The following is a 24,539-nucleotide window of genomic DNA, read 5'->3' on the forward strand; positions in this document are numbered from 1 at the left end:
CTGAGCCTCAGAACATGGGAACTACTAATATGGATTGGCAGGATTTGAGTCCAGTAGCATCTTAGTGACTAAGCAGGTTTTCAGAGTGTAAGCTTTCAAGAATCAGAGCTCCCTTCCTCAGATACAAGTAGGAATGGATATCCCCAGGCCTTTATATCCCAGCCAAAGGTGGGTGGGGTGTTACAAGGGAGGGCATCAGGATGTGAAGGTACAATGCAGCTGATTAGAGGAGAAATCAGCATCTGTAGTGAAATAAGAACCCCCAGTCTCTGTTCAGGCTGGGTGTGTCTGTTGTGTGTGTGCGCATTAATGTGAAGGAACTCCATTTCTGCAATATCACGTTGTAATCTCCCATTGGAGTATCTCTATTTCAGGACAGCCACTTTTAGATCAGCAATGGAATGTCTTGGAAGATTAAAATTTTCTCCCACTAGTTTTGAGTGTTGTGATTTCTAATATCTGATTTATGTCCATTTATTCCTTTGCACAGGGAATGACCTGTTTGTCCAGCAAAGAGAGTAGAAGGGCATTGCTGACCCTTAAGAGCACAGAGACCATTGGAAGGTGAGCCAGTGAATGAACCCTGAGATGGTAAAACTGGTGCTGTTACCTCCAGTGATCGTGACATGGGTTAGATCCCTCTTGCGATGTACAAATGGTCCTATAATTGTGTACCTACTTTGCCTCTTGGCTCTCTCCAAGGCAGTTCTACTCTGGGCCCTTCTAGCCGTGCAGCCAGGTTAACTCTATTCCTGCATGCAGAGACATGCTCTGTGATTTTCTTGATGAAATCCAGCAACTGTTCCCTATATTTCTGGCTGTATCTGTCACAACAGACTTAAGCGGTGGGATCAAAAGGGCCAAGGGAGTCGGAGAAGCATTATGCAAACATAGCTGTCAGCGACTCAGGCAGTTCCTGGTATTTTGCTTGCACACCCCAGAGATGTGTCATATGTTCCCCACGGAAGGAAAGCGGGTAATGAGCGGCGACTTGGGACACTTATATAGGGTTGCCACCTCCAGGTTGGGAAGGGGGAGTACGAGGAGGGGACAGAACTCAGAAGGGACGTGAAGTCACAGAATCTGCCCTCTGAAGCTGGGCTCCAGGGAAACTGGTCTCCATGATCTGCAGATCAGATGTAATTCTGGGGAAACTAAAGGTTCCACCTGGGGGTTGGTTACCATAAGTGACATCTGTGGGGCACGCTGGAGTGGATTGGCTCCCAAAGATCATTGCAGCTTCAGCTGGAGCTGCTTTTTGCACACTCAGGGCATTTATAAGTTTTCTCCCGTTTGACTTCGGTGACGTTGAGCAAGGCTTTCTCTCCAACCCAAGTATTTTCCACACTCCCAGCGTTTATAAGGTTTCTCCCCTGTGTGAATTCTTCGATGGGAATTAAGGGCTCCACTCCCATTGAAGCCTTTTTCGCACTCTGGGCATTTATAAGGTTTCTCCCCTATGTGAATTTTTTTGATGGTGAGTATGGTTTCCCCTCCAACTGAAGCTTTTCCCACACTCTAAGAAATTATAAGGTTTCTCTCCTGTGTGAATTCTTTGGTGGTAATCAAAATGTCCATTAATCCTGAAGCTTTTCCCACACTCCAGGCATTTGTAGGGCTTCTCGCCCATGTGAATTCTTCGATGAGAATTAAGATCCCTACTCCAACTGAATCCTTTATCACACTCTGGACATTTATATGCTTTCCCTCCTGTGTGATTTGATGGTAAGACAGACTTTGATTACTACTGAAAGCTTTGCCACTTTCCAGGCAGGTATATGGTTTCTCCCCAGTATGAATTCTTTGATGGTGAGTAAGGTTTCCCCTCCAACCAAAGCTTTTCCCACACTCCCAGCGTTTATAAGGTTTCTCCCCTGTGTGAATTCTTTGATGGGAATTAAGGGCTCCACTCCCATTGAAGCCTTTTTCGCACTCTGGGCATTTATAAGGTTTCTCCCCTATGTGAATTTTTTTGATGGTGAGTATGGTTTTCCCTCCAACTGAAGCTTTTCCCACACTCTAAGAAATTATAAGGTTTCTCTCCTGTGTGAATTCTTTGGTGGTAATCAAAATGTCCATTAATCCTGAAGCTTTTCCCACACTCCAGGCATTTGTAGGGCTTCTCGCCCATGTGAATTCTTCGATGAGAATTAAGATCCCTACTCCAACTGAATCCTTTTCCACACTCTGGACATTTATATGCTTTCCCTCCTGTGTGATTTGATGGTAAGACAGACTTTGATTACTACTGAAAGCTTTGCCACTTTCCAGGCAGGTATATGGTTTCTCCCCAGTATGAATTCTTCGATGGTGAGTAAGGTTTCTCCTCCAACTGAACCTTTTCCCACACTCTAAGCAATTATAAGGTTTCTCCCTTGTGTGAATTCTGTGGTGGGAATTAAGGTGTCCATTAATCCTGAAGCTTTTCCCACACTCCAGGTATTTGTAGGGCTTCTTGCCCATGTGAATTCTTCAATGGGAATTAAGTTCTCCACTCCAACTGAATCCTTTTCCACACTCTGGACATTTATATGCTTTCCCTCCTGTGTGATTTGATGGTAAGACAGGTTTTGATTATTACTGAAAACTTTGCCACTTTCCAGGTAGGCACATGGTTTCTCCCCAGTATGAATTCTTTGATGGCGAATAAAGTTTCCCCTCCAACCGAAGGCTTTGCCACACTCCAGGCATTTATATGGTTTCTCGCCCGTGTGAATTCTTCAATGAGAATTAAGATCCCTACTCCAACGGAATCCCTTTCCACACTCTGGACATTTATATGCTTTCCCTCCTGCGTGATTTCTTTCATGGTAAGACAGGCTTTGATTATTACTGAAAGCTTTGCCACTTTCCAGGTAGGCATATGGTTTCTCACCTGTATGAATTCTTTGATGGCGAGTAAAGTTTCCCTTCCAAACGAAGGCTTTCCCACACTCCAGGCATTTATAAGGCTTCTCCCCTGTGTGAAACCTTTGGTGGGAATTAAGGTGTCCACTCCTACTGAAGCTTTTCTCGCACTCCAGGCAGTTATATGGCTTCTCGCCAGTGTGCATTTTTTGATGAGAATTAATGGCTCCACTCCCACTGAAGCCTTTCCCACACTCTGGGCATTTATAAGGTTTCTCCCCTGTATGAATTCTTAGATGGGAATTAAGTGCTCCACTCCTACTGAAGCCTTTCCCACACTCCAAGCATTTATAAGGTTTCTCCCCTGTATGAATTCTTTGATGGCGAGTAAGGTTCTCCCTCCAACTGAAGCTTTTCCCACACTCCAAGCATTTATATGCTTCCCCTCCTGTGTGAATTCTTTGATGGTGAGACAGGCTTTGACTATTACTGAAAGCTTTGTCACATTCCAGGCAGGTATATGGTTTCTCCCCAGTATGAATTCTTTGATGGCGAGTAAAGTTTCCCCTCCAACCGAAGGCTTTCCCACACTCCAAGCATTTATAAGGTTTCTCCCCTGTGTGAATTCTTTGGTGGGAATTAAGGTCTCCATTAATCCTGAAGCTTTTCCCACAATCCAGGCATTTATATGGTTTCTCGCCTGTGTGGATTCTTTGATGGAGATTAAATTCTCCACTCCAACGGAATCCTTTTCCACACTCTGGACATTTATATGCTTTCCCTCCTGTGTGATTTCTTTGATGGTAAGACAGGCCTTGATTATTACTGAAAGCTTCGCCACTTTCCAGGTAGGCATATGGATTCTGCCCTGTATGAATTCTTTGATGGCGAGTAAAGTTTCCCCTCCAACCGAAGGCTTTCCCACACTCCAAGCATGTATAAGGTTTCTCCCCTGTGTGAATTCTTTGGTGGGAATTAAGGTGTCCATTAATCCTGAAACGTTTCCCACACTCCAGGCATTTATACGGCTTCTCACCTGTGTGCATTCTTTGGTGGGAATTAAGGGCTCCACTCCCACTGAAGCCTTTTCCGCACTCTGGGCATTTATATGGTTTCTCCCCTGTGTTAATTCTTTGCTGGGAATTAAGGTGTCCACTCTGACTGAAAATTTTTCCACACTGCAGCCATTTATATGACTTCTTTCTCTTATATGTTTTCCAATACATGCTAACATCTGAGTTTTCAGAAAAATTTTCCCCACTTGCTGTTCCCTCATTTTGATTGCCTTCTAGGTACATTTTTTCAAGTAATGGGATTTCAAGTTCATTTTCACCTTGTAAAAGACCAGAATTATTCTTTCCTTTAGATGGATGTTTTCTCTCTTCTTTCTTCACGATATCACAACATTCTACTGTTCCTTTCGCATCTCCATATGTATCTCCTTTCTCCATCACTGGATGCTCAGATGTTTCATTAGCCGACCCCCACAGGCCTCCTGCAGAAAGAAAGAGAAACGTGGTATGAGGATAGCACAGATATAAAACTCATCCGTGTCAGAGTTTTCTCCTTTGCTTTGTGATGGCTGTGTTTGCACTCTGGGAATGCTCAGGGGTTAAGATCACACAGTCTGTATCTAGTTCTCCCTCTCGCTTTCTCCATTCCTTCTGAATTCCAAGCAGTCAAGAGGACAAAAAACCACAAAGAACAGACAATGGAGACTGCCCTCCACCCCTTCCCTCGAGCTCAACATGACCCTGCTATTTTAAGTTTCTTCTTTCCTGCCTTGGTGAATTTAGAGGCTGAGTGGTTTGGGGGGCTTTTTGGGAGAACAAAACCACTCACTCAGAGACAGCCAGCTAGTGGTAGTTTAACATAAAATAGAAGGTTTGAACAGCTGCCAAAGACATCTTATGCTGTTCAGCTATATGTTCTCTTTCTGTGAGGAACTGCATAGTATGCCCTATTAGAGAAAAAATGATTTTCCTGGAATCGGCATTCTCTGTTCTCTGCCACCACAGAAAACCTCCTGCTTTCTCCTTGCAATGGAGCAGCTGCTGCGTTGGAAATGCCTCTTCACGGACTCAGGCTGGCTGCAGTGTTTTTGGCTTCCGAGGGGTCCTGTCCTCTGAGCCCCTTACTGGGTTATGGGGAGGCAAGAAGCAAGAGAAGGCAAAGAGTGTCTGCCCCTGCTGCCACCCCCAATAATGGGAGGGAATTAGGGAGCGTGCTCCAACACAGATCTCTGGGCTGTCCTTGCTGCCATGGGTGGGCAGCCAGGCCGGGTTGTGGTGGTGGCAGGGCTGCTGGCATAGGGTACGCAGAGCTGACTGGTGTCCACCTAGTGGCTCTGTCCACCGACTGGATGATTGAGGCAACATCGTGGCTGAGCACCAGACCTCCCCTGCTTTGCCAGCTGACAGTCTGCAATTTGAATTCTCGTGAGAGCAGAGAGCAAACCCCAGTGGCCTAAGAGAAGGGGAGGAGAGAGCAAACTCCACCTGGCGGTCTAGTAATGTTAAGACCACAACCCTTAACAAGACCCTGTCAACAAATACGGAAAACAAAACATTAGCCACAGACTGGAAATGCTCAGCCTATATTAATAATAGTGACACAAGGAGGTGACGAAGATACTTACCTGGGAGGAAGGTCATCCAGCCTTGGCCAGAATTGAACACATCAAAGGCATAGCCAATGTCCAGGCAGACTGGATGAGCAGGCAGACCATTCAACAAGGGGAACAGTCCCTTAAGAAAGAGCTCATCTGATGGAGAACAGCATCCCCTTCATAATCTAGTGATGTGCTCTACATCCAGGTTGGACAGGTAGGGAGATAATGGGCATCCTTGTCTGACACCTTTGCCAATGGGGAACCCTTCTCTTCCCCCACATTCTGCCCTAACAGCAGCCTTTTGCCCAGAGTACAGGTCGCGCATCAAAACAATCCGATGTTGTGACACACCCATTTCTTTTAAGACTCTCCATAGCTTTTCATCATCCACACAATCAAAAGCTTTGCTGTAATGTATAAAATACATAATTAAGGAAAACGGCAAATTCTCTCAAGCTAGCTATTAAGAAAAAAAAATCAGGCCTCAAGATCAACTTTCTTCAGCAATGCAGGAATAAAGAGTAAAAATGAAAACTGATGAACAAACTGCAATCTTAAACAGAGTCACGCCAGTCTAAGTTCATTGATTTCAACAGGCTTAGACTGTACTAACTCTGTTTCGGATTGCACTGAAAGACTCCCCAACAAGAGGACATGTGTGAATGCAAATACTGCTTTTCCTCTTTCTCCCCGCTGTAAACAAGGTAGTTTGACAGGAACAAAGGCAACATGGAATGCCTTAAAAACATATAGCATCTCTGGACACGTGCGAAAAAATGGTCTGGTGCGGGAAGGTTCCCCCCCTCCAAAAACCCCTTTTGCTCCTTATGGCTGTGAAATGGGGGGGGGGGCGTTTGTTGATAGATAAACAGCTGTTTGCACTTGACCTTGCATGTTACCAGCCGGCCATGGTCTCCTCTGAGAGGAGGTACAAAAAAGGATCCTCAGAGACTTACTCTGTAGGTCTCAATGAGCAAAGCAAGGCGAGCTTTGATCTAAAATAGTAAAAACACAGAAATAATGAAAATGGAAAGGATTCTTTGTCCTGCAGGGACAGGGTGGGCTGTTGGATTCCTGCAGACTGCAAGAAGTCGGACTCCATGGCCTGGGGGGGCCTGGGGGGGGTCCCTCCCCACTCTGTGATACCATGAAAACGAGCTGGCCTGGAGCTTCCCATCACCTCCGGGATCCCTCCCACGGAGGCCGCTGCTGTCTCCTTCGGATGGTTCTCAAGAGGAAATTTTAAGAATTCTGTCCTGCCTCCGCGATAGCTGAGGTCAAAGGGGAACTCTTCTGCCATGAAAGAGGGCCCGTCTCAGGAAAGCCAAACGTAAACCTCAGAGGTGGCTCTGAGAAGGAAGAAAGGGAAGGGACTTGGGGCAATGCTCCTCGTTGAGGTCCAGCAACCTGAGAGCAAGGCCTGCAGGACAGGTGCTCATTCCTGAGGCAAAACAAGGGCCTGCAGGGTCTTCTCCCCTCAGCCCCGCCTGCACCCCAGGACCAAGGCCTGCCCCCTCAGTTAAAGGGGCTGCTGAAGGAATTTGCCTGTTTTCGCATGTTCAAGCCCTACAAGCACCGTTTCAACATTCACAACCCAGTCAAGCTCTTTGGAGGCGAGGCTCCATCTGAGAGGAGAAACAAGGCCACAGAAATCCACCAGCCTCTGGGAGGAAGTGCAGGCATCGCACAGCCCCACAGCAGATCGAAGCAGCTACCTGCCAATCCCTCTTCGGCATCATTGACCAGGAGAAACGGCTCTTCTTCTCCTTCCAGCCTGGAAATGAGGTCACATTTGGCAATCTCAGGTCCTTTTATGAGAAAAAAGAAAGACAAAACTGTGACTCTTCTGTGTGCTCATAAATGGAGCAATTCCAAGCCAGGATTCCCGCTCCTTCAGAAATACACAACAGACAAGAAAGAGGGGCAGGGCGGAATGGAACCTTTTCTGGCACTGGCAGTTCTGTGCCTCCTCCCTGCCAAGAAGAGATGGAAACACCAGCTGAGAACTAAGGCAGTGCCAGAGAAGGCAGCACAGCTCCTTCCAGAGCCACATCTCTGCCTTGGTAAGACAAGGCCCAGACTGTGGGGAAGCCCCCTGCTTAGGCCCTCCTGCCTTCTCCGTATCCAGGCTCATTTGGCACCCCTTCTGATGCCCTCTCTGGTGGTCCAGGCACAGGGATGCCTTCTCCACAACTCCTCCCATATCAGAGAAAAGATCACTGACAGAGGCAGAGATCAGCCACTGGGCCATGGGCAGACAGCCTGACCATGCCCCCCCTCAATCCCTGCAGTCCCTCCTCAGCCAGAAGGAGGCAGCCCAGGGGGAAAGGACCCTCACCCAGAGAGGCCACGTTCCCAAAACTCTCCAGCATGACTTCCTTGTACAGGGCTCTCTGCGCTGGGCTCAGCAGGCTCCACTCCCCCTTGGAGAAATGCACAGCCACCTCTTCGAAGGACACCCAGCCCTGGAAGAAGGAGAAGAAGAGGAAAGGAGGTCCATAAGAAAGAAAATCCCAATGGCTGATCTGACATAGTGGTTAGAGTGAAGGACTAGGACCTGGTTGGAGTGAGCTCAAATCCCGTCTCTGTCATGGATGCTTCTCCAGGGACATTGAGCCCTTCATTGTCTCTCAGCCTAACCTACCTCACAAGACTGTTGTTGGGAGGGTTAAGGGATGGAGAGGAGAACTGAATGAAAAGGTGTTTTGCGTCTCTGATCAGTGAAAAAAAAAGGGATGTCATTTAAAAAACAGGAATAAATAAATCATAAGCAAAACATGGGACAGGAAAACCAAAGTGGAACAAAGAAAAGGGGAGAAGACCCCATAGGGACATTTGTCTCTCCCCCACCCCAGGGATCCCTGGGGGCATCTGAGGGCCAGGGGGGCTCTCCCTATCTGCAGGGGGCCAGCAGCCAAGTGGGGGAGAGGCCACAAATGGCCGTGGTGACGAGCAAATCCTTTTCCAGGGGACGCTTGTAGCACAGTAATCTATTCTTCTCTGAACATCTAACTTGACACAGGCTGTGTCCATTTTCCACCTTCCAAAGGGGCAGCCTCATAATCTTGCGGCACCAGAACCGAGGGGAAGGAACCCGATCCGCTGAGCCTTGCAACAGAGAAGGAACCCCTTCCTCACATCTGCTGTGCATCTTCCCCTTACCTGAGCTGGCTGCATGGCTGGTCTTTCCCCTTCACCACTAGGAGGAGACAAAAGAGAAGCAGCCAAGGGGGTCTTTGTGCTGCTACCTGGGAGGGAGGGAAAGAAAGATGGAGGGAAACGCTTTTGGGGCACACAAATTTCTATGCCAGTCCCTACAGAGAAGCTCCCTCTGGATTTGCTCTGGGTTAGAATTCAAGATCTCAGACCAGAGTCTCCCCCCACCCAGCCATCCTTTTCAGGGACTGTCCCACCTTCCTTCTCCATTTGCCCCCCCCCCCCGTTCTGGCCGCCTTTCCCCCTCCCAATCGCACCACGTCCTTTCCTGGGCGCTGAGTCCCTGGCCCTGCTGGAAGCCACACCCCTCCCCCCATCCGTCCCTCTGTGGGAAGACGCAACCCTCTGGCCTGCCCCACCCAACTAGTAGCTAGCACGTTTAATTGTATATGGCCAAAGGCCATCACAATACAAAGTTAAAAAACAGTAAAAATAGAAATCTCTCTTACTAGCATAAAACACAGTTATTGAAATAATAAAACAACTAGGAGGAGGTGCCATGCGGTGATGGGATGGCCCGCCTGGCTCAGGGAAGCATGTGGGAAACGCCAGCCGGGAAGGGAATTCATCCGCGCTCACAAAAAACCAGCCCTGCAGGCATGACCCAAATTGCTGTATGCTGTTACTAGAACTGAGAGAGAGACTTTGCCAAGTAGCAGACCCCGAACCTACTACTGTCTTTAGGGAACACACTAGGATCCCCCCCCCCCGTCTCATCTCTCCCTCCCCCAAATGCGATTGCAACTCACGAAACGCGTCCGGGAGGGAGCAGAGGCAGCCGCGGGAAGAACCAGGGCCACATGGCCGGGAGGGAGGAAGAGGCCTCCCCAAGCCCCCCACCCCCACCCCACCCCGCTGCCCGTCTAGGAGTCCGGACTCGCTCGCTTTAACCCCCGAGTTGACTGCCCCCACCCATGCCTTGCCCTGCTTTGCCCCCCTCGGAGGCCGGGGACGGGGCGGCAGAGCGGTGTGGCCCGGCTGCTGCGCGCTCCCGCGGCTTCTCCTCTTGACAAAGGCGCCGCCGGCCCGGTGCGGGGGGCGAGGGGAGGGGAGGGGGGTCCCCTGTGCACCTTGGCGGGGGTTAGCCCGGGAGTTCAGGGGAGAGTCCGAAGGGGGAGCCGCTCCCTGCCCTGCTGCAGCCCTCGAGGGAAAGGGGCCTGGGGCTGCCCCGCCATCACACACCTGGGCCTGGGGAGGGGCGATGGCAGGGAGGGGGGATCTGCATTTGATGTGAGCCGACGGGGCATCAAGGCAGATACTTCCTCCTGAAGTTGCCTCCTGCCCCTGGGATTCGGAGGTTGGCTGCCTCCGAACATGGAGGCCCCCCTTAGCCGCCATGGCTAGCAACCTTTCCAAGGCCGTCCTGCATGGCGCTCTGACTCGCCTCTTTTTAAAGCCCTTTGTGCCCGTGGCCGTCGCGGCATCCCCTGACACTGCGTTCCACGTCAATCACTCCTTAGGCGTAGAAGCATGTCCCTTTGGTCGTCCTGAATCTTCAAGCGGATACTGAATGTTGGGGGTTTTGTTCCATCCCCTCACGCTTGCCTGCTTTCCACTTTATTTGCCCCTCTGTTGCCCACTCACACATTTTGTGGAGATCTTCCTGGAGCTCTTCACGGTTGGTCCTGGTTTTCACTATCCTGAAAATGTGGGTGCCATCCGCAAACCTGGCCGCTACACTGCTCACCCCCCAGTTCTGGAGCATTTAGGAACCGTTTCAATAGCACTGGACCCAATACTGATCTTTGTGGGACAACACGACGTACTTACTTCCATCGGGAGCAGAATCTGTTTATTCCTTCTCTTCAAGAACATAAGAGAAGCCATGTTGGATCAGGCCAATGGCCCATCCAGTCCAACACTCTGCCTCAGGAGGTCTGCCAGTGGGGAGGGGACACTAGAAGCCCTCCCACTGACTGCCCTCCCCAAACACCAAGAAGACAGAGCCTCACTGCCCTAGACAGAGAGTCTCATCTAGACCTTGTGGCTCATAGCCACTGATGCCTCTTTGCTTCCTGTTGTTTAACCAAGTTTTTATCCATAAGAAGACACGTCCTCTTACCTCATAACTCTTAAACTTACCCAGGGGACTTTGGTGAGGGACCCTGCCAAATGCCTTTTGAAAGTCCGAGGATATAATATTTACCAGGTCCCCCTTACGTACTTGCTTGTTTATTTTCTCGGAGAATTCGAAAAGGCGGGTGAGGCAGGATTTCCCTTTCCAAAAGCCATGCTGATTTTCTCCCAGCAGGCTTTGTTCCTCTATGCGCCTAACAATCCAATTTTGATTACAGTTTCTACTCATGTGCCTGGCCAGATTTTAGGCAAACTGCCTGTAATTTCCTTAATCCCCTCTGGATGTAACATTTGCTACTCTCTAGTCTTCAGGTACAATGGCTGATTTTAGTGATCAGTTACATAAACAGGTTAGATGGGTAGCTTTATAAGGTGTGCAGTAGAACCCCCGTGTATGAGTCCACATTAGCACCTTAGAGAACAAGATGTCCAGAGTGTAAGCTTTTGAGAGTCACAGCTCGTATCTGAGGAAGAGAGGTCTGACTCTCGAAAGCTTACACTCTGAACATCTTCTTGGTCTCTCAGGTGCCAATGGACTCATAAACAGGATAGTAGAGGAAGAATCACACGTTTGAGTCCCCAAAGAATTCTTCGGTGTGTGCCATCAGGACTTGGAGGCTTATTGGTTGTTAAATTTTGTTTCTATTTCCCCAATAGTTCTAAATCTTCTAAATCTCTCATGGCCTCATTTTGACTCAGTTCTTCAGACTCCCTTCCTGAAAATTGTGGCTGTGGCGTGTGCGTATATATCCAACACAGTGAACAAAAATGCAAAGGATTCATTGAGCTCCTCTTCCCTCTCACCCTCTTTCTTTAGCAATCCTTTTATTCCTCGATCAACCAAAGGCCCACGGACTTCTCTGGCTGGTTTCATCCTACGTATATATTTAAAGATTCGTTTATTGTTCATCTTAATACTTTTAACAAGCGCAGATTCTCTTTTTGCATGCCTAATTATAAAGTTGCACTTCTTTTGCCAGACCTTGGGCTCCCCCCATCTCAAAACTGGCCCCCAACTTCAAAGTGATGGAGGGACCTGCAGGGCCAAAAATGAAGAGAATTGGGACAGATTAGCCACGGAACACCCTTGTGATATTTGCAATGGGAGCAAAGGTTTACTCACAAGAGGATAGAAAGGCACAGGCAGCCCAGACACAAAAGGTGGGAAACAAAGATAGTTAAGAACCTCCGTGAGCAAGGAGCCAGTTGGAGAGAGTGGTTAGAGGGTCTGACTAGGATCAAGGTTCAAATCCCACCCCTGCAATGGAAACTGGCTCAATGGCCTTGGGCCACTCACATCCTCTGAGTCAGCTGTGGGGATAAAAAGGATGACATGAGAACGATGGAAGCCCCTCCAGGTCCCCATCTGGGAAAATTATAGATTCTGCTTATATAGTTATAAAGGAGACTTTACCTATTTGCCAAAAAAGAAAAGATGGCCACCCTTCCTCTTGCTTCATCTGGTATTACTGCCGCTCCTTCAGTCTTTCAGCAGGGGGCTGAACCAACTCATCCAGCCCCCTACTGATGGATAAATACTGCAAGCACTGCACAGGACAGGGTCACAGAAAGCGGTGAGGGTGCCAGGCCCTAGTTGCTGAATGAAAAGCTGTGATGGATATCTGGGTGTGTGTGTGTGTGTGTGTGTCTTGCAGCCATCAACGAATGCACTGCATTTTTTTCCTCCTGAGTCCTGCCAGTTTTCATTTTCTACCAACTCCACTGCATCCAGTGCACAAACAACAAGAAAATGTGAAGTGTCAGATATGTGACCCACAGTCCTTCCATACTGCTGCATTCTGTATTTTTCCTCTGTGTGTTTAGGTTAGCAGAAGCATTATTTTTTAATAGTGAACAAGAATAAAGTTTATTTAGAAATACACATCTTGAGATAAACATCAACAGCTGAGAACCAGTGGGGTTTCGCATTTGGAAAGATGGACTAAAATCTGGGAAATCCACGTTGAGACCGCCACTCTGCCGTGGAAGCTTGGTGAGGGATGTAGGGCCAGCAATACTGTTGGGCTAACCTACCTCACAGGGTTGTTGTGAAGATAAAATGGAGGACAGAATTATGCCATGATAACCCTGTGGCTAGACCACTTTAACGCACTCCAACGGCATCTGCCCTTGAAGTGAGAAAACGCAGCTGGTAGACTAGGGAATGCCACAAGTCCTTTGATTAGGTATCAGGCTCAGCTCCAGGGCCTCTAACTTCAAGGGCAGATCCAGGGTTCCCCCTTGCTCTACAGGACCAGCCCTCTCCATATGCTCTGCTGCAGGGCTGAGAAGAACAGCTGCCTGGACAGAGGCCTTCTCTCTTGTGGCTCCCGCTCGGTGGAAGGGCCCCAGAATGGCTCCCACAATTGTCTCATCCCACAGAAGGTGTCGAATGGCATTTTAACAGAGGCAGTCGGGTTGTGGTTTTACAACAGGCTCTTCTGGGTAGCTCTGGCCAGGCCTGATTCAGACATCAGCATGCTCTTAAGAAGCCCTAACCTTTCCAGTACTGGATCATTTAAATAAGGGCCAGAGGAAAACCTCCGGAATGGTTTTAGGACCATTAACAGGTACAGGACACCAATAAATGCTATTACAAAACATCTGCTTCCATTCTAAGCTTTTATTACAACATCATTATTCAACACTCTCAATATTGGAAAAAAATCAACAGAAAATCACACTATCCATCATTGCTACAGAGATTATTTTAAAAAGATCAATTCCATACAGGAGTCCAAAGAAGTTTCTTCCCCCAGAAGATGAGCAGATCACAACCAAGAAACCCCACCTACAAACAAGCCCCAATCAAATCCCTTTCCCATATTTGCAGGATTTGCAAATCATTTCTCAACATTAGCTAACTGTCCCAAGTCTATATAAAAATAGCGATTAAAATTTCTCATACATGGGGATATCTTTTAGGCCCACAACCAATACACCCCTCCTTAAACCATATCTTCATTTCAATGAAGTTGAACAATCTTGCCGTTCTCAGATGAATCGACTACAGTACCCACCAAATGAAGTGAAGAAACCAATCAACAGGGCCAGACTAGTACCCAGAAACAGTCTGCTCCAAGACAAACCTTAAAGGAACTAACAACAGAACACCACTGGTTGTCACCTATAGCTCCCAGCTCAAACCCATCCAACGTATCATCAGTGAGCTACAACCCATCCTGGAAAATTATACCTCTCTTTCAGAAGCCCTGGGTGGAAGACCTTTCCTTGCCTACAGACAGCCCCCCAACCTTAAACGACTATAGACCGAGTGGTATGTTTAGGGTGGTACCTGTATGAATTCTTCAATGGCAAGTAAGGTTTCTCTGCCAACTGAAGCTTTTCCCACACTCCAAGCATTTATAAGGTTTCTCCCCTGTGTGAATTCTTTGGTGGGAATTAAGGTCTCCATTAATCCTGAAGCTTTTCCCACAATCCAGGCATTTATATGGTTTCTCGCCTGTGTGAATTCTTCGATGAGAATTAAGTTCTCCACTCAAACGGAATCCTTTCCCACACTCTGGACATTTATATGCTTTTCCTCCTGTTTGAGTTCTTTGATGGTAAGACAGGATTTGATTATTACTGAAACCTTTGCAACATTCCAGGTAGGTATATGGTTTCTCCCTTGTATGAATTCTTTGATGGTACATAAAGCTTCCCCTCCAACCGAAGGCTTTCCCACACTCCAAACATTTATATGGTTTCTCCCCTGTGTGAATTCTTTGGTGCGAGTTAAGATGTCCATTAATCCTGAATCGTTTCCCACACTCCAGGCATTTATATGGTTTCTTTCCTGTATGAATTCTTTGATGGCGAACAAGGTTTCTCCTCCCACTGAAGCTTTTCCCACACTTCAAGCATTTATAAGGTTTCTTCCTAGTATGAATTCTTTGATGGCAAGTAAGGGTTTCCATACGACCATAGCTTTTCCCACACTCCATGCATTTATATGGTTTCTCCCCTGTATGAATTCTTCGATGGCGAGTAAGGTTTTCCCTCTGACTGAAGCTTTTCCCACACTCCAGGCAGTTATACGGCTTCTCTCCAGTGTGCATTTTTTGATGGGAATTAAGGGCTCCACTGCCACTGAAGCCTTTCCCGCAGTCTAGGCATTTATAAGGTTTCTCCCCTGTATGAGTTCTTTGATGACGAGTAAGATTTCCCCTCAAACTGAAGCTTTTCCCACACTCCAAGCATTTACAAGGTTTCTCCCCTGTGTGAATTCTTTGGTGTGAATTAAGGTGTTAATTAATCCTGAATCTTTTCCCACACTCCAGGCGTTTATATGGTTTCTCTCCTGTATGAATTCTTTGATGGCGAACAAGGTTTCTCCTCCCACTGAAGCTTTTCCCACACTCCAAGCATTTATAAGGTTTCTCCCCAGTATGAATTCTTTGATGGCAAGTAAGGGTTTCCCTACGACCAAAGCTTTTCCCACACTCCATGCATTTATATGGTTTCTCCCCTGTATGAATTCTTTGGTGCGAATTAAGGTGTCCATTAATCCTGAATCGTTTCCCACACTCCAGGCATTTAAATGGTTTCTCTCCTGTATGAATTCTTTGATGGCGAGCAAGGTTTCTCCTCCCACTGAAGCTTTTCCCACACTCCAAGCATTTATAAGGTTTCTCCCCAGTATGAATTCTTTGATGGCAAGTAAGGGTTCCCCTCCGACCAAAGCTTTTCCCACACTCCATGCATTTATAAGGTTTCTCCCCTGTATGAATTCTTTGGTGGGAATTAAGGTGTCCATTACGTCTGAAGCTTTCCCCACATTCCAAGCATTTATATGGTTTCTCCCCTGTATGAATTCTTTGATGGCGAGTAAGGTTTTCCCTCTGACTGAAGCTTTTCCCACACTCCAGGCATTTATAAGGTTTCTCCCCTGTATGAATTCTTCGATGGGAATTAAGATCCCTACTCCAACGGAATCCCTTTCCACACTCTGGACATTTATATGCTTTCCCTCCTGCGTGATTTCTTTCATGGTAAGACAGGCTTTTATTATTACTGAAAGCTTTGCCACTTTCCAGGTAGGCATATGGTTTCTCACCTGTATGAATTCTTTGATGGCGAGTAAAGTTTCCCTTCCAAACGAAGGCTTTCCCACACTCCAGGCATTTATAAGGCTTCTCCCCTGTGTGAAATCTTTGGTGGGAATTAAGGTGTCCACTCTGACTGAAGCTTTTCTCGCACTCCAGGCAGTTATATGGTTTCTCGCCAGTGTGCATTTTTTGATGAGAATTAATGGCTCCACTCCCACTGAAGCCTTTCCCACACTCTGGGCATTTATAAGGTTTCTCCCCTGTATGAATTCTTAGATGGGAATTAAGTGCTCCACTCCTACTGAAGCCTTTCCCACACTCCAAGCATTTATAAGGTTTCTCCCCTGTATGTATTCTTTGATGGCGAGTAAGGTTTTCCCTCCAACTGAAGCTTTTCCCACACTCCAAGCATTTATATGCTTCCCCTCCTGTGTGAATTCTTTGATGGTGAGACAGGCTTTGACTATTACTGAAAGCTTTGTCACATTCCAGGCAGGTATATGGTTTCTCCCCAGTATGAATTCTTTGATGGCGAGTAAAGTTTCCCCTCCAACTGAAGGCTTTCCCACACTCCAAGCATTTATAAGGTTTCTCCCCTGTATGAATTCTGTGGTGGGAATTAAGGTGTCCATTAATCCTGAAGCTTTTCCCACACTCCAGGCATTTATATGGTTTCTCGCCTGTGTGGATTCTTTGATGGAAATTAAATTCTCCACTCCAACGGAATCCTTTTCCACACTCCGGACATTTATATGCTTTCCCTCCTGTGTGATTTCTTTGATAGTAAGACAGGCTTTGATTATTACTGAAAGCTTTGCCACTTTCCAGGTAGGCATATGGTTTCTTACCTGTATGTGTTCTTTGATGGCGAGTAAAGTTTCCCCTCCAACCAAAGGCTTTCCCACACTCCAAGCATTTATAAGGTTTCTCCCCTGTGTGAATTCTTTGGTGGGAATTAAGGTGTCCATTAATCCTGAAACTTTTCCCACACTCCAGGCATTTATATGGTTTCTCCCCTGTATGAATTCTTTGATGGGAATTAAGGTGTCCACTCTGACTGAAGCTCTTCCCACACTCCAGGCATTTATACGGCTTCTCGCCTGTGTGCATTCTTTGATGGGAATTAAGGGTTCCACTCCCACTGAAGCCTTTTCCGCACTCTGGGAATTTATAATGTTTTGCCCCTGTGTGAATTCTTTGATGGGAATTAAGGTGTCCACTCTGCCTGAAGATTTTTCCACACTGCAGCCATTTATATTTTTTCTTTCTCTTATATGTTTTCCAATACATGCTAACATCTGAGTTTTCAGAAAAATTTTCCCCACTTGCTGTGTCCTCATTTTGATTGCCTTCTAGGTACATTTTTTCAAGCAATGGGATTTCAATTTCGTTTTCACCTCGCAAAAGACCAGAATGATTCCTTCCTGTAGATGGACGTTTTCTCCCCTCCTTCCGCAGGGTATCAGAATTTTCAACCTTCCCTTTCGCATCTGAATATGTATCCCCTTTATCCATCGCTGGATGCTCAGATGTTTCATTTGCTGACCTCCACAAACCTCCTGCAGAAAGAAAGAGAAACCTGGGGTGAGGATAGGACACATTTACAAGCCATCCATGTCAGAGTTTTCTCCTTTGCTTTGTGATGGTTGTGTTTGCACTCTGGGAATGCTCAGGGGTTAAGATCACAAAGTTTGTATCCAGTTCTCCCCCTTGCTTTCTCCATTCCTTTTGAATTCCAAGCAGCCAAGAAGACAACCCCCCCCCACAAAGAATAGACAATGGAGACTGCCCTCCACCCCTTCCCTCGAGCTCAATGACCCTGCTATTTTAAGTTTCTTCTTTCCTGCCTTGGAGAATTTAGAGGCTGAGTGGTTTGGGGCACTTTTGGGGAGAACAAATCCACTCACTCAGAGACAGCCAGCTAGTGATAGTTTAACATAAAGTAGAAGGTTTGAACAGCTGCCGAAGACATCTTATGCTGTTCAGCTATATGTTCTCTTTTTGTGAGGAACTGCATAGTATGTCCTTTTCGAGAAAAAATGATTTTCCTGGAATCGGCATTCTCTGTTCTCTGCCACCACAGAAAACCTCCTGCTTTCTCCTTGCAATGGAGCAGCTGCTGTATTGGAGATGCCTCTTCATGGACTCAGGCTGGCTGCAGTGTTTTTGGCTTCCGAGGGGTCCTGTCTAGGGGTGTGCAAGGCAAAAATTTTCGGCTAAAGCCGAAAGCCATAAGAGGAATTTCTTTCAAATAAGCCGAAAGCCGAAACGGCCAGCCGTTTCGGCTTTCGGCTTTTTCAATGGGAAAATGCCTCCGGTGTCTTCCTGGACGTCTGGGGGAGGCATTTTCCCACCGAATCATCCCAAAATTGGTGGAGACCTTCCTCTAACCCCTCTCTACAAAACCCCCAAGATTCAGACGGATTGGACTTTGGGGGGGCCATGTTATGGCTCCCCAAAGCAGGTCCCCCTATCCTCCCATAAGAAAGCTAAGGAGCATCTTCTTCATTATTTCCTATGGGGGAAAAATGAAGAAGCAGGCTTCCTTTGCCAGGGGTGGCATTTTGCATGCAAAATGCCCCCTTACCCTCAGGGGCCCTTCTCCCACCCTTCCTCCCACTCCCCACCAAGGCTCAGACTGCTCCCACTTGGGGGGGGCATTTCATGGCCTCCCCAAGTAGCTTCTCTCATCTCTACCACAGACAGCTGGGGGAGGCTTGACTTGCCAGGGGTGGCATTTTGCATGCAAAATGCCTCCCATCCCTCAGGGGCCCTTTTCCCACCTCTACTGCCACCCCCCACCACTCACTTCACATTAAAGAATCACCCCAAATAAATTTCTGTCAAAAACACTTTATTTCTTGAACAGCTTTAGGTTACACAGTAGGAGGGCACAACAGGGCATGATAGCAATGTACTACAAAAAATAATACAACCCACTTCACCGTTTTGACAGCAATTGTGTTTGTGTGATTCTCTGATGTGAAGCGAGTTGTGTCATTTTTGTGTAGTACACTGCTTTCCTGCTCTGTTGTGCCTTCCTACTGTGTAACCTAAAGCAGTTAAAGAAATAAAGTGCTTTTGACAGAAATTTATTTGGGGTGATTCTTTAATGTGAAGTGAGTTGTGTTATTTTTGTGTAAGATACTGCTGCCATGCCCTTTGGTGTTCCCCCCTGCTGTGTAACCTAAAGCTGTTCAAGAAATAAAGTGTTTTTGACAAGAATTGTGCTTTTGTGATTCTCTGATGTGAAGTGAGTTGTGTTATTTTTCTGTGTGGGGGACTGCTGGTGTAATGTGTCATTATGTTTTGCCTACTTGTACTTTGGAAGGGAGAAAATAATTTTTTAAAAACTTTATTTTGTGTTGTTCGTGTTTTATTCTTTGTTGTGCAGTTGGTTCCCATCATAGGGAACAATGGGGCTGGCTGGCCAGCCATCTCTGTAGGTGGTGGGGGAATTTGAGGGAGGGTGTCTGTGGTTCAGGTGCTCTTTCACAGGGACCAGCTGGCACTCAGAAGTGTGCCCACCATTGTGGCACCCCTGGGCTGTGCAGAATTGCCCAGGGAAAGAGAGTTTAGAAGTTCCCAGCATAGGGAACAAAGGGAGAGGGCTGGCCTTTGCCAGCCTGTCCCTGGGGTTATGGTGGGTGTGGGGCTGCTGGGGTGGATTTGGGTCTGTGAGGGGCTAATGTTGGGATTTGGGCCTGTGTGTGGCAGCTGGGGGGGAATTGGGTTTGTGTGGGGCTGTAGGGGGTGGACTTTGGGGGATGAGAGCACCTACTTGGGGAGGCCATGAAATGCCCCCCCCAAGTGGGAGCAGGCTGAGCCTTGGTGGGGGGAGGGAGGAAGGGTGGGAGAAGGGCCCCAGAGGGCTGGAGGGCATTTTGCATGCAAAATGCCACCCCTGGCAAGACAAGCCTCCCCCAGCTGTCAGTGGTAGAGAGATTAGAGCACCTACTTGGGGAGGCCATGAAATGCCCCCCCAAGTGGGAGCAGGCTGAGCCTTGGTGGGGGGTGGGAGGAAGGGTGGGAGAAGGGCCCCAGAGGGTTGGGGGGCATTTTGCATGCAAAATGCCACCCCTGGCAAGACAAGCCTCCCCCAGCTGTCAGTGGTAGAAATTAGAGCACCTACTTGGGGAGGCCATGAAATGCCCCCCCCCAAGTGGGAGCAGGCTGAGCCTTGGTGGGGGGTGGGAGGAGGGGTGGGAGAAGGGCCCCTGAGGGTAAGGGGTAAGCATGCAAAATGCCACCCCTGGCAAAGGAAGCCTGCTTCTTCATTTTTCCCCCATAGGAAATAATGAAGAAGATGCCCCTTCGCTTTCTTAAGGGAGGATAGGGGGACCTGCTTTGGGGGGCCATAACATGGCCCCCCAAAGTCCAATCGGTCTGAAACTTGGGGGGTTTGTAGAGAGGGGTTAGAGGAAGGTCACCACCAATTGTGGGCTGATTCGGAGGGAAAATGCCTCCCCCAGACGTGCGGGAATACGCCGGAGGCATTTTCCCATTGAAAAAGCCGAAAGCCGAAAGAAAGCTGAAACGTTTCGGCTTTTTTTCTTTTGGCTAAGCTGAAACGTTTCGGCATAGCCTGAAACGTTTTGGCTAACCTGAAAGAAGCCGAAACACTTTTGTTTCGGCTTTCTTTCAGCTTTCAGAAAGCCGAAATGCACATCCCTAGTCCTGTCCTCTGGGTTATGGGGAGGCAAGAAGCAAGAGAAGGCAAAGAGGGTCTGCCCCTGCTGCCACCCCCAATAATGGGAGGGAATTAGACAGCATGCTCCAACACAGATTCTGGGCTGTCCTTGCTGCCATGGGTGGGCAGCCAGGCGGGGTTGTGGTGGTGGCAGGGCTGCTGGCATAGGGTATGCAGAGCTGACTGGTGTCCACCTAGTGGCTCTGTCCACCGACTGGATGATTGAGGCAACATCGTAGCTGAGGGCCAGACCTCCCTCGTGTTGCCAGCTGACAGTCTGCAAATCGAATTCTCTTGAGAGCAGAGAGCAAACCCCAGTGGCCTAAGAGAAGGGGAGGAGCGAGGCAAACTCCACCGGGTGGTCTAGTAACGTTAAGACCACAACCCTTAACAAGACCCTGTCAACAAATATGGAAAACAAAACATTAGCCACAGACTGGAAATGCTCAGCCTATATTAATAATAGTGACACAAGGAGGTGACGAAGATACTTACCTGGGAGGAAGGTCATCCAGCCTTGGTCAGAATTGAACACATCAAAAGTATAGCCAATGTCCACGCAGACTGGATGAGCAGGTAGACCATTCAACAAGGGGAACAGTCCCTTAAGAAAGAGCTCATCTGATGGAGAACAGCATCCCCTTCATAATCTAGTGATGTGCTCTACATCCAGGTTGGACAGGTAGGGAGATAATGGGCATCCTTGTCTGACACCTTTGCCAATGGGGAACCCTTCTCTTCCCCCACATTCTGCCCTAACAGTAGCCTCTTGCCCAGAGTACAGGAAGTGCATCAAAACAATCCAATGTTGTGACACCCCCATTTCTTTTAAGACTCTCCATAGCTTTTCATCATCCACACAATCAAAAGCTTTGCTGTAATGTATAAAATACATAATTAAGGAAAACGGCAAATTCTCTCAAGCTAGAACCCATGAGGTATTAAGAAAAAAAAATCAGGCCTCAAGATCAACTTTCTTCAGCAACGCAGGAATAAAAAGAGTAAAAATGAAAACTGATGAACAAACTGCAATCTTAAACAGAGTCACGCCAGTCTAAGTTCATTGATTTCAACAGGCTTAGACTGGAGTAACTCTGTTTCGGATTGCACTGAAAGACTCCCCAACAAGAGGACATGTGTGAATGCAAATACTGCTTTTCCTCTTTCTCCCCGCTGTAAACAAGGTAGTTTGACAGGAACAAAGGCAACATGGAATGCCTTAAAAACATATAGCATCTCTGGACACGTGCGAAAAAATGGTCTGGTGCGGGAAGGTTCCCCCCCTCCAAAAACCCCTTTTGCTCCTTATAGCTGTAAAATTGGGGGGGGGGGCGTTTGTTGATAGATAAACAGCTGTTTGCACTTGACCTTGCATGTTACCAGCCGGCCATGGTCTCCTCTGAGAGGAGGTACAAAAAAGGATCCTCGGAGACTTACTCTGTAGGTCTCAATGAGCAAAGCAAGGCGAGCTTTGATCTAAAATAGTAAAAACACAGAAATAATGAAAATGGAAAGTATTCTTTGTCCTGCAGGGGACGGGGTGGGATGTTGGATTCCTGCAGACTGCAAGAAGTCGGACTCCATGGCCTGGGGGGGCCTGGGGGGGGGTCCCTCCCCACTCTGTGACACCATGAAAACGAGCCGGCCTGGAGCTTCCCATCACCTCCGGGATCCCTCCCACGGAGGCCGCTGCTGTCTTCTTCGGATGGTTCTCAAGAGGAAATTTTAAGAATTCTGTCCTGCCTCCGCGATAGCTGAGGTCAAAGGGGAACTCTTCTGCCATGAAAGAGGGCCCGTCTCAGGAAAGCCAAACGTAAACCTCAGAGGTGGCTCTGAGAAGGAAGAAAGGGAAGGGACTTGGGGCAATGCTCCTCGTTGAGGTCCAGCAACCTGAGAGCAAGGCCTGCAGGACAGGTGCTCACTCCTGAGGCAAAACAAGGGCCTGCAGGGTCTTCTCCCCTCAGCCCCCCCTGCCCCCCGGCCAGAGGAGAAATGACCTTTTTCCTCCCCTCTGCAATTGGGAGAGGAGCTACAATGCGTTCCTACGAGACCAGTCAGGGGTTGCTTTCGGTCTCCTCTCTGGGGAAAAGCAGATGCTTTGCTTTGCAGGCCCAGCACCCCAGGACCAAGGCCTGCCCCCTCCAGTTAAAGGGATTGCCGAAGGAATTTGCCTGTTTTCGCATGTTCAAGCCCTACAAGCACCGTTTCAACATTCACAACCCAGTCAAGCTCTTTGGAGGCGAGGCTCCATCTGAGAGGAGAAACAAGGCCACAGAAATCCACCAGCCTCTGGGAGGAAGTGCAGGCATCGCACAGCCCCACAGCAGATCGAAGCAGCTACCTGCCAATCCCTCTTCGGCATCATTGACCAGGAGAAACGGCTCTTCTTCTCCTTCCAGCCTGGAAATGAGGTCACATTTGGCAATCTCAGGTCCTTTTATGAGAAAAAAGAAAGACAAAACTGTGACTCTTCTGTGTGCTCATAAATGGAGCAATTCCAAGCCAGGATTCCCGCTCCTTCAGAAATACACAACAGACAAGAAAGAGGGGCAGGGCGGAATGGAACCTTTTCTGGCACTGGCAGTTCTGTGCCTCCTCCCTGCCAAGAAGAGATGGAAACACCAGCTGAGAACTAAGGCAGTGCCAGAGAAGGCAGCACAGCTCCTTCCAGAGCCACATCTCTGCCTTGGTAAGACAAGGCCCAGACTGTGGGGAAGCCCCCTGCTTAGGCCCTCCTGCCTTCTCCGTATCCAGGCTCATTTGGCACCCCTTCTGATGCCCTCTCTGGTGGTCCAGGCACAGGGATGCCTTCTCCACAACTCCTCCCATATCAGAGAAAAGATCACTGACAGAGGCAGAGATCAGCCACTGGGCCATGGGCAGACAGCCTGACCACGCCCCCCCTCAATCCCTGCAGTCCCTCCTCAGCCAGAAGGAGGCAGCCCAGGGGGAAAGGACCCTCACCCAGAGAGGCCACGTTCCCAAAATTCTCCAGCATGACTTCCTTGTACAGGGCTCTCTGCGCTGGGCTCAGCAGGCTCCACTCCCCCTTGGAGAAATGCACAGCCACCTCTTCGAAGGACACCCGGCCCTGGAAGAAGGAGAAGAAGAGGAAAGGAGGTCCATAAGAAAGAAAATCCCAATGGCTGATCTGACATAGTGGTTAGAGTGAAGGACTAGGACCTGGTTGGAGTGAGCTCAAATCCCGTCTCTGTCATGGATGCTTCTCCAGGGACATTGAGCCCTTCATTGTCTCTCAGCCTAACCTACCTCACAAGACTGTTGTTGGGAGGGTTAAGTGGTAGAGAGGAGAACTGAATGAAAAGGTGTTTTGGGTCTCTGATCAGTGAAAAAAAAAGGGATGTCATTTAAAAAACAGGAATAAATAAATCATAAGCAAAACATGGGATAGGAAAACCAAAGTGGAACAAGGAGAAGGGGAGAAGACCCCATAGGGACATTTGTCTCTCCCCCACCCCAGGGATCCCTGGGGGAACCGGGGGCCAGGGGGGCTCTCCCTATCTGCAGGGGGCCAGCAGCCAAGTGGGGGAGAGGCCACAAATGGCCGTGGTGAGGAGCAAATCCTTTTCCAGGGGACGCTTGTAACACAGTAATCTTTTCTTCTCTGAACATCTAACTTGACACAGGCTGTGTCCATTTTCCACCTTCCAAAGGGGCAGCCTCATAATCTTGCGGCACCAGAACCGAAGGGAAGGAACCCGATCCGCTGAGCCTTGCAACAGAGAAGGAACCCCTTCCTCACATCTGCTGTGCATCTTCCCCTTACCTGAGCTGGCTGCATGGCTGGTCTTTCCCCTTCACCACTAGGAGGAGACAAAAGAGAAGCAGCCAAGGGGGTCTTTGTGCTGCTACCTGGGAGGGAGGGAAAGAAAGATGGAGGGAAACGCTTTTGGGGCACACAAATTTCTATGCCAGTCCCTACAGAGAAGCTCCCTCTGGATTTGCTCTGGGGTAGAATTCAAGATCTCAGATCAGAGCCTCCCCCCACCCAGCCATCCTTTTCAGGGACAGCCCCACCTTCCTTCTC

The 24,539-nt window shown here is 48.3% G+C and overlaps 1 protein-coding gene and 1 pseudogene across 1 annotated transcript in view; both read right to left on the bottom strand.

Annotated features, from left to right (window-relative positions):
* Positions 1 to 1,275: 1,275 nt before the first annotated feature.
* Positions 1,276 to 4,073, bottom strand: LOC129327996 (zinc finger protein 160-like; annotated as a pseudogene).
* Positions 4,074 to 5,377: 1,304 nt separating this feature from the next.
* Positions 5,378 to 24,539, bottom strand: part of LOC129327998 (zinc finger protein 160-like) — a 32,455-nt gene continuing 13,293 nt past the window's right edge. The window contains 10 exon segments of the mRNA XM_054976738.1: positions 5,378 to 5,388; positions 5,486 to 5,554; positions 7,174 to 7,266; positions 14,214 to 16,481; positions 16,650 to 16,902; positions 16,984 to 17,360; positions 20,987 to 21,055; positions 22,833 to 22,925; positions 23,456 to 23,576; positions 24,279 to 24,364. Of these exon segments, the coding sequence (XP_054832713.1) occupies positions 5,378 to 5,388; positions 5,486 to 5,554; positions 7,174 to 7,266; positions 14,214 to 16,481; positions 16,650 to 16,902; positions 16,984 to 17,360; positions 20,987 to 21,055; positions 22,833 to 22,925; positions 23,456 to 23,576; positions 24,279 to 24,364 (3,440 nt within the window).

This window comes from Eublepharis macularius, chromosome 4, assembly GCF_028583425.1.
Source record: "Eublepharis macularius isolate TG4126 chromosome 4, MPM_Emac_v1.0, whole genome shotgun sequence".
NCBI lineage: Eukaryota > Metazoa > Chordata > Lepidosauria > Squamata > Eublepharidae > Eublepharis > Eublepharis macularius.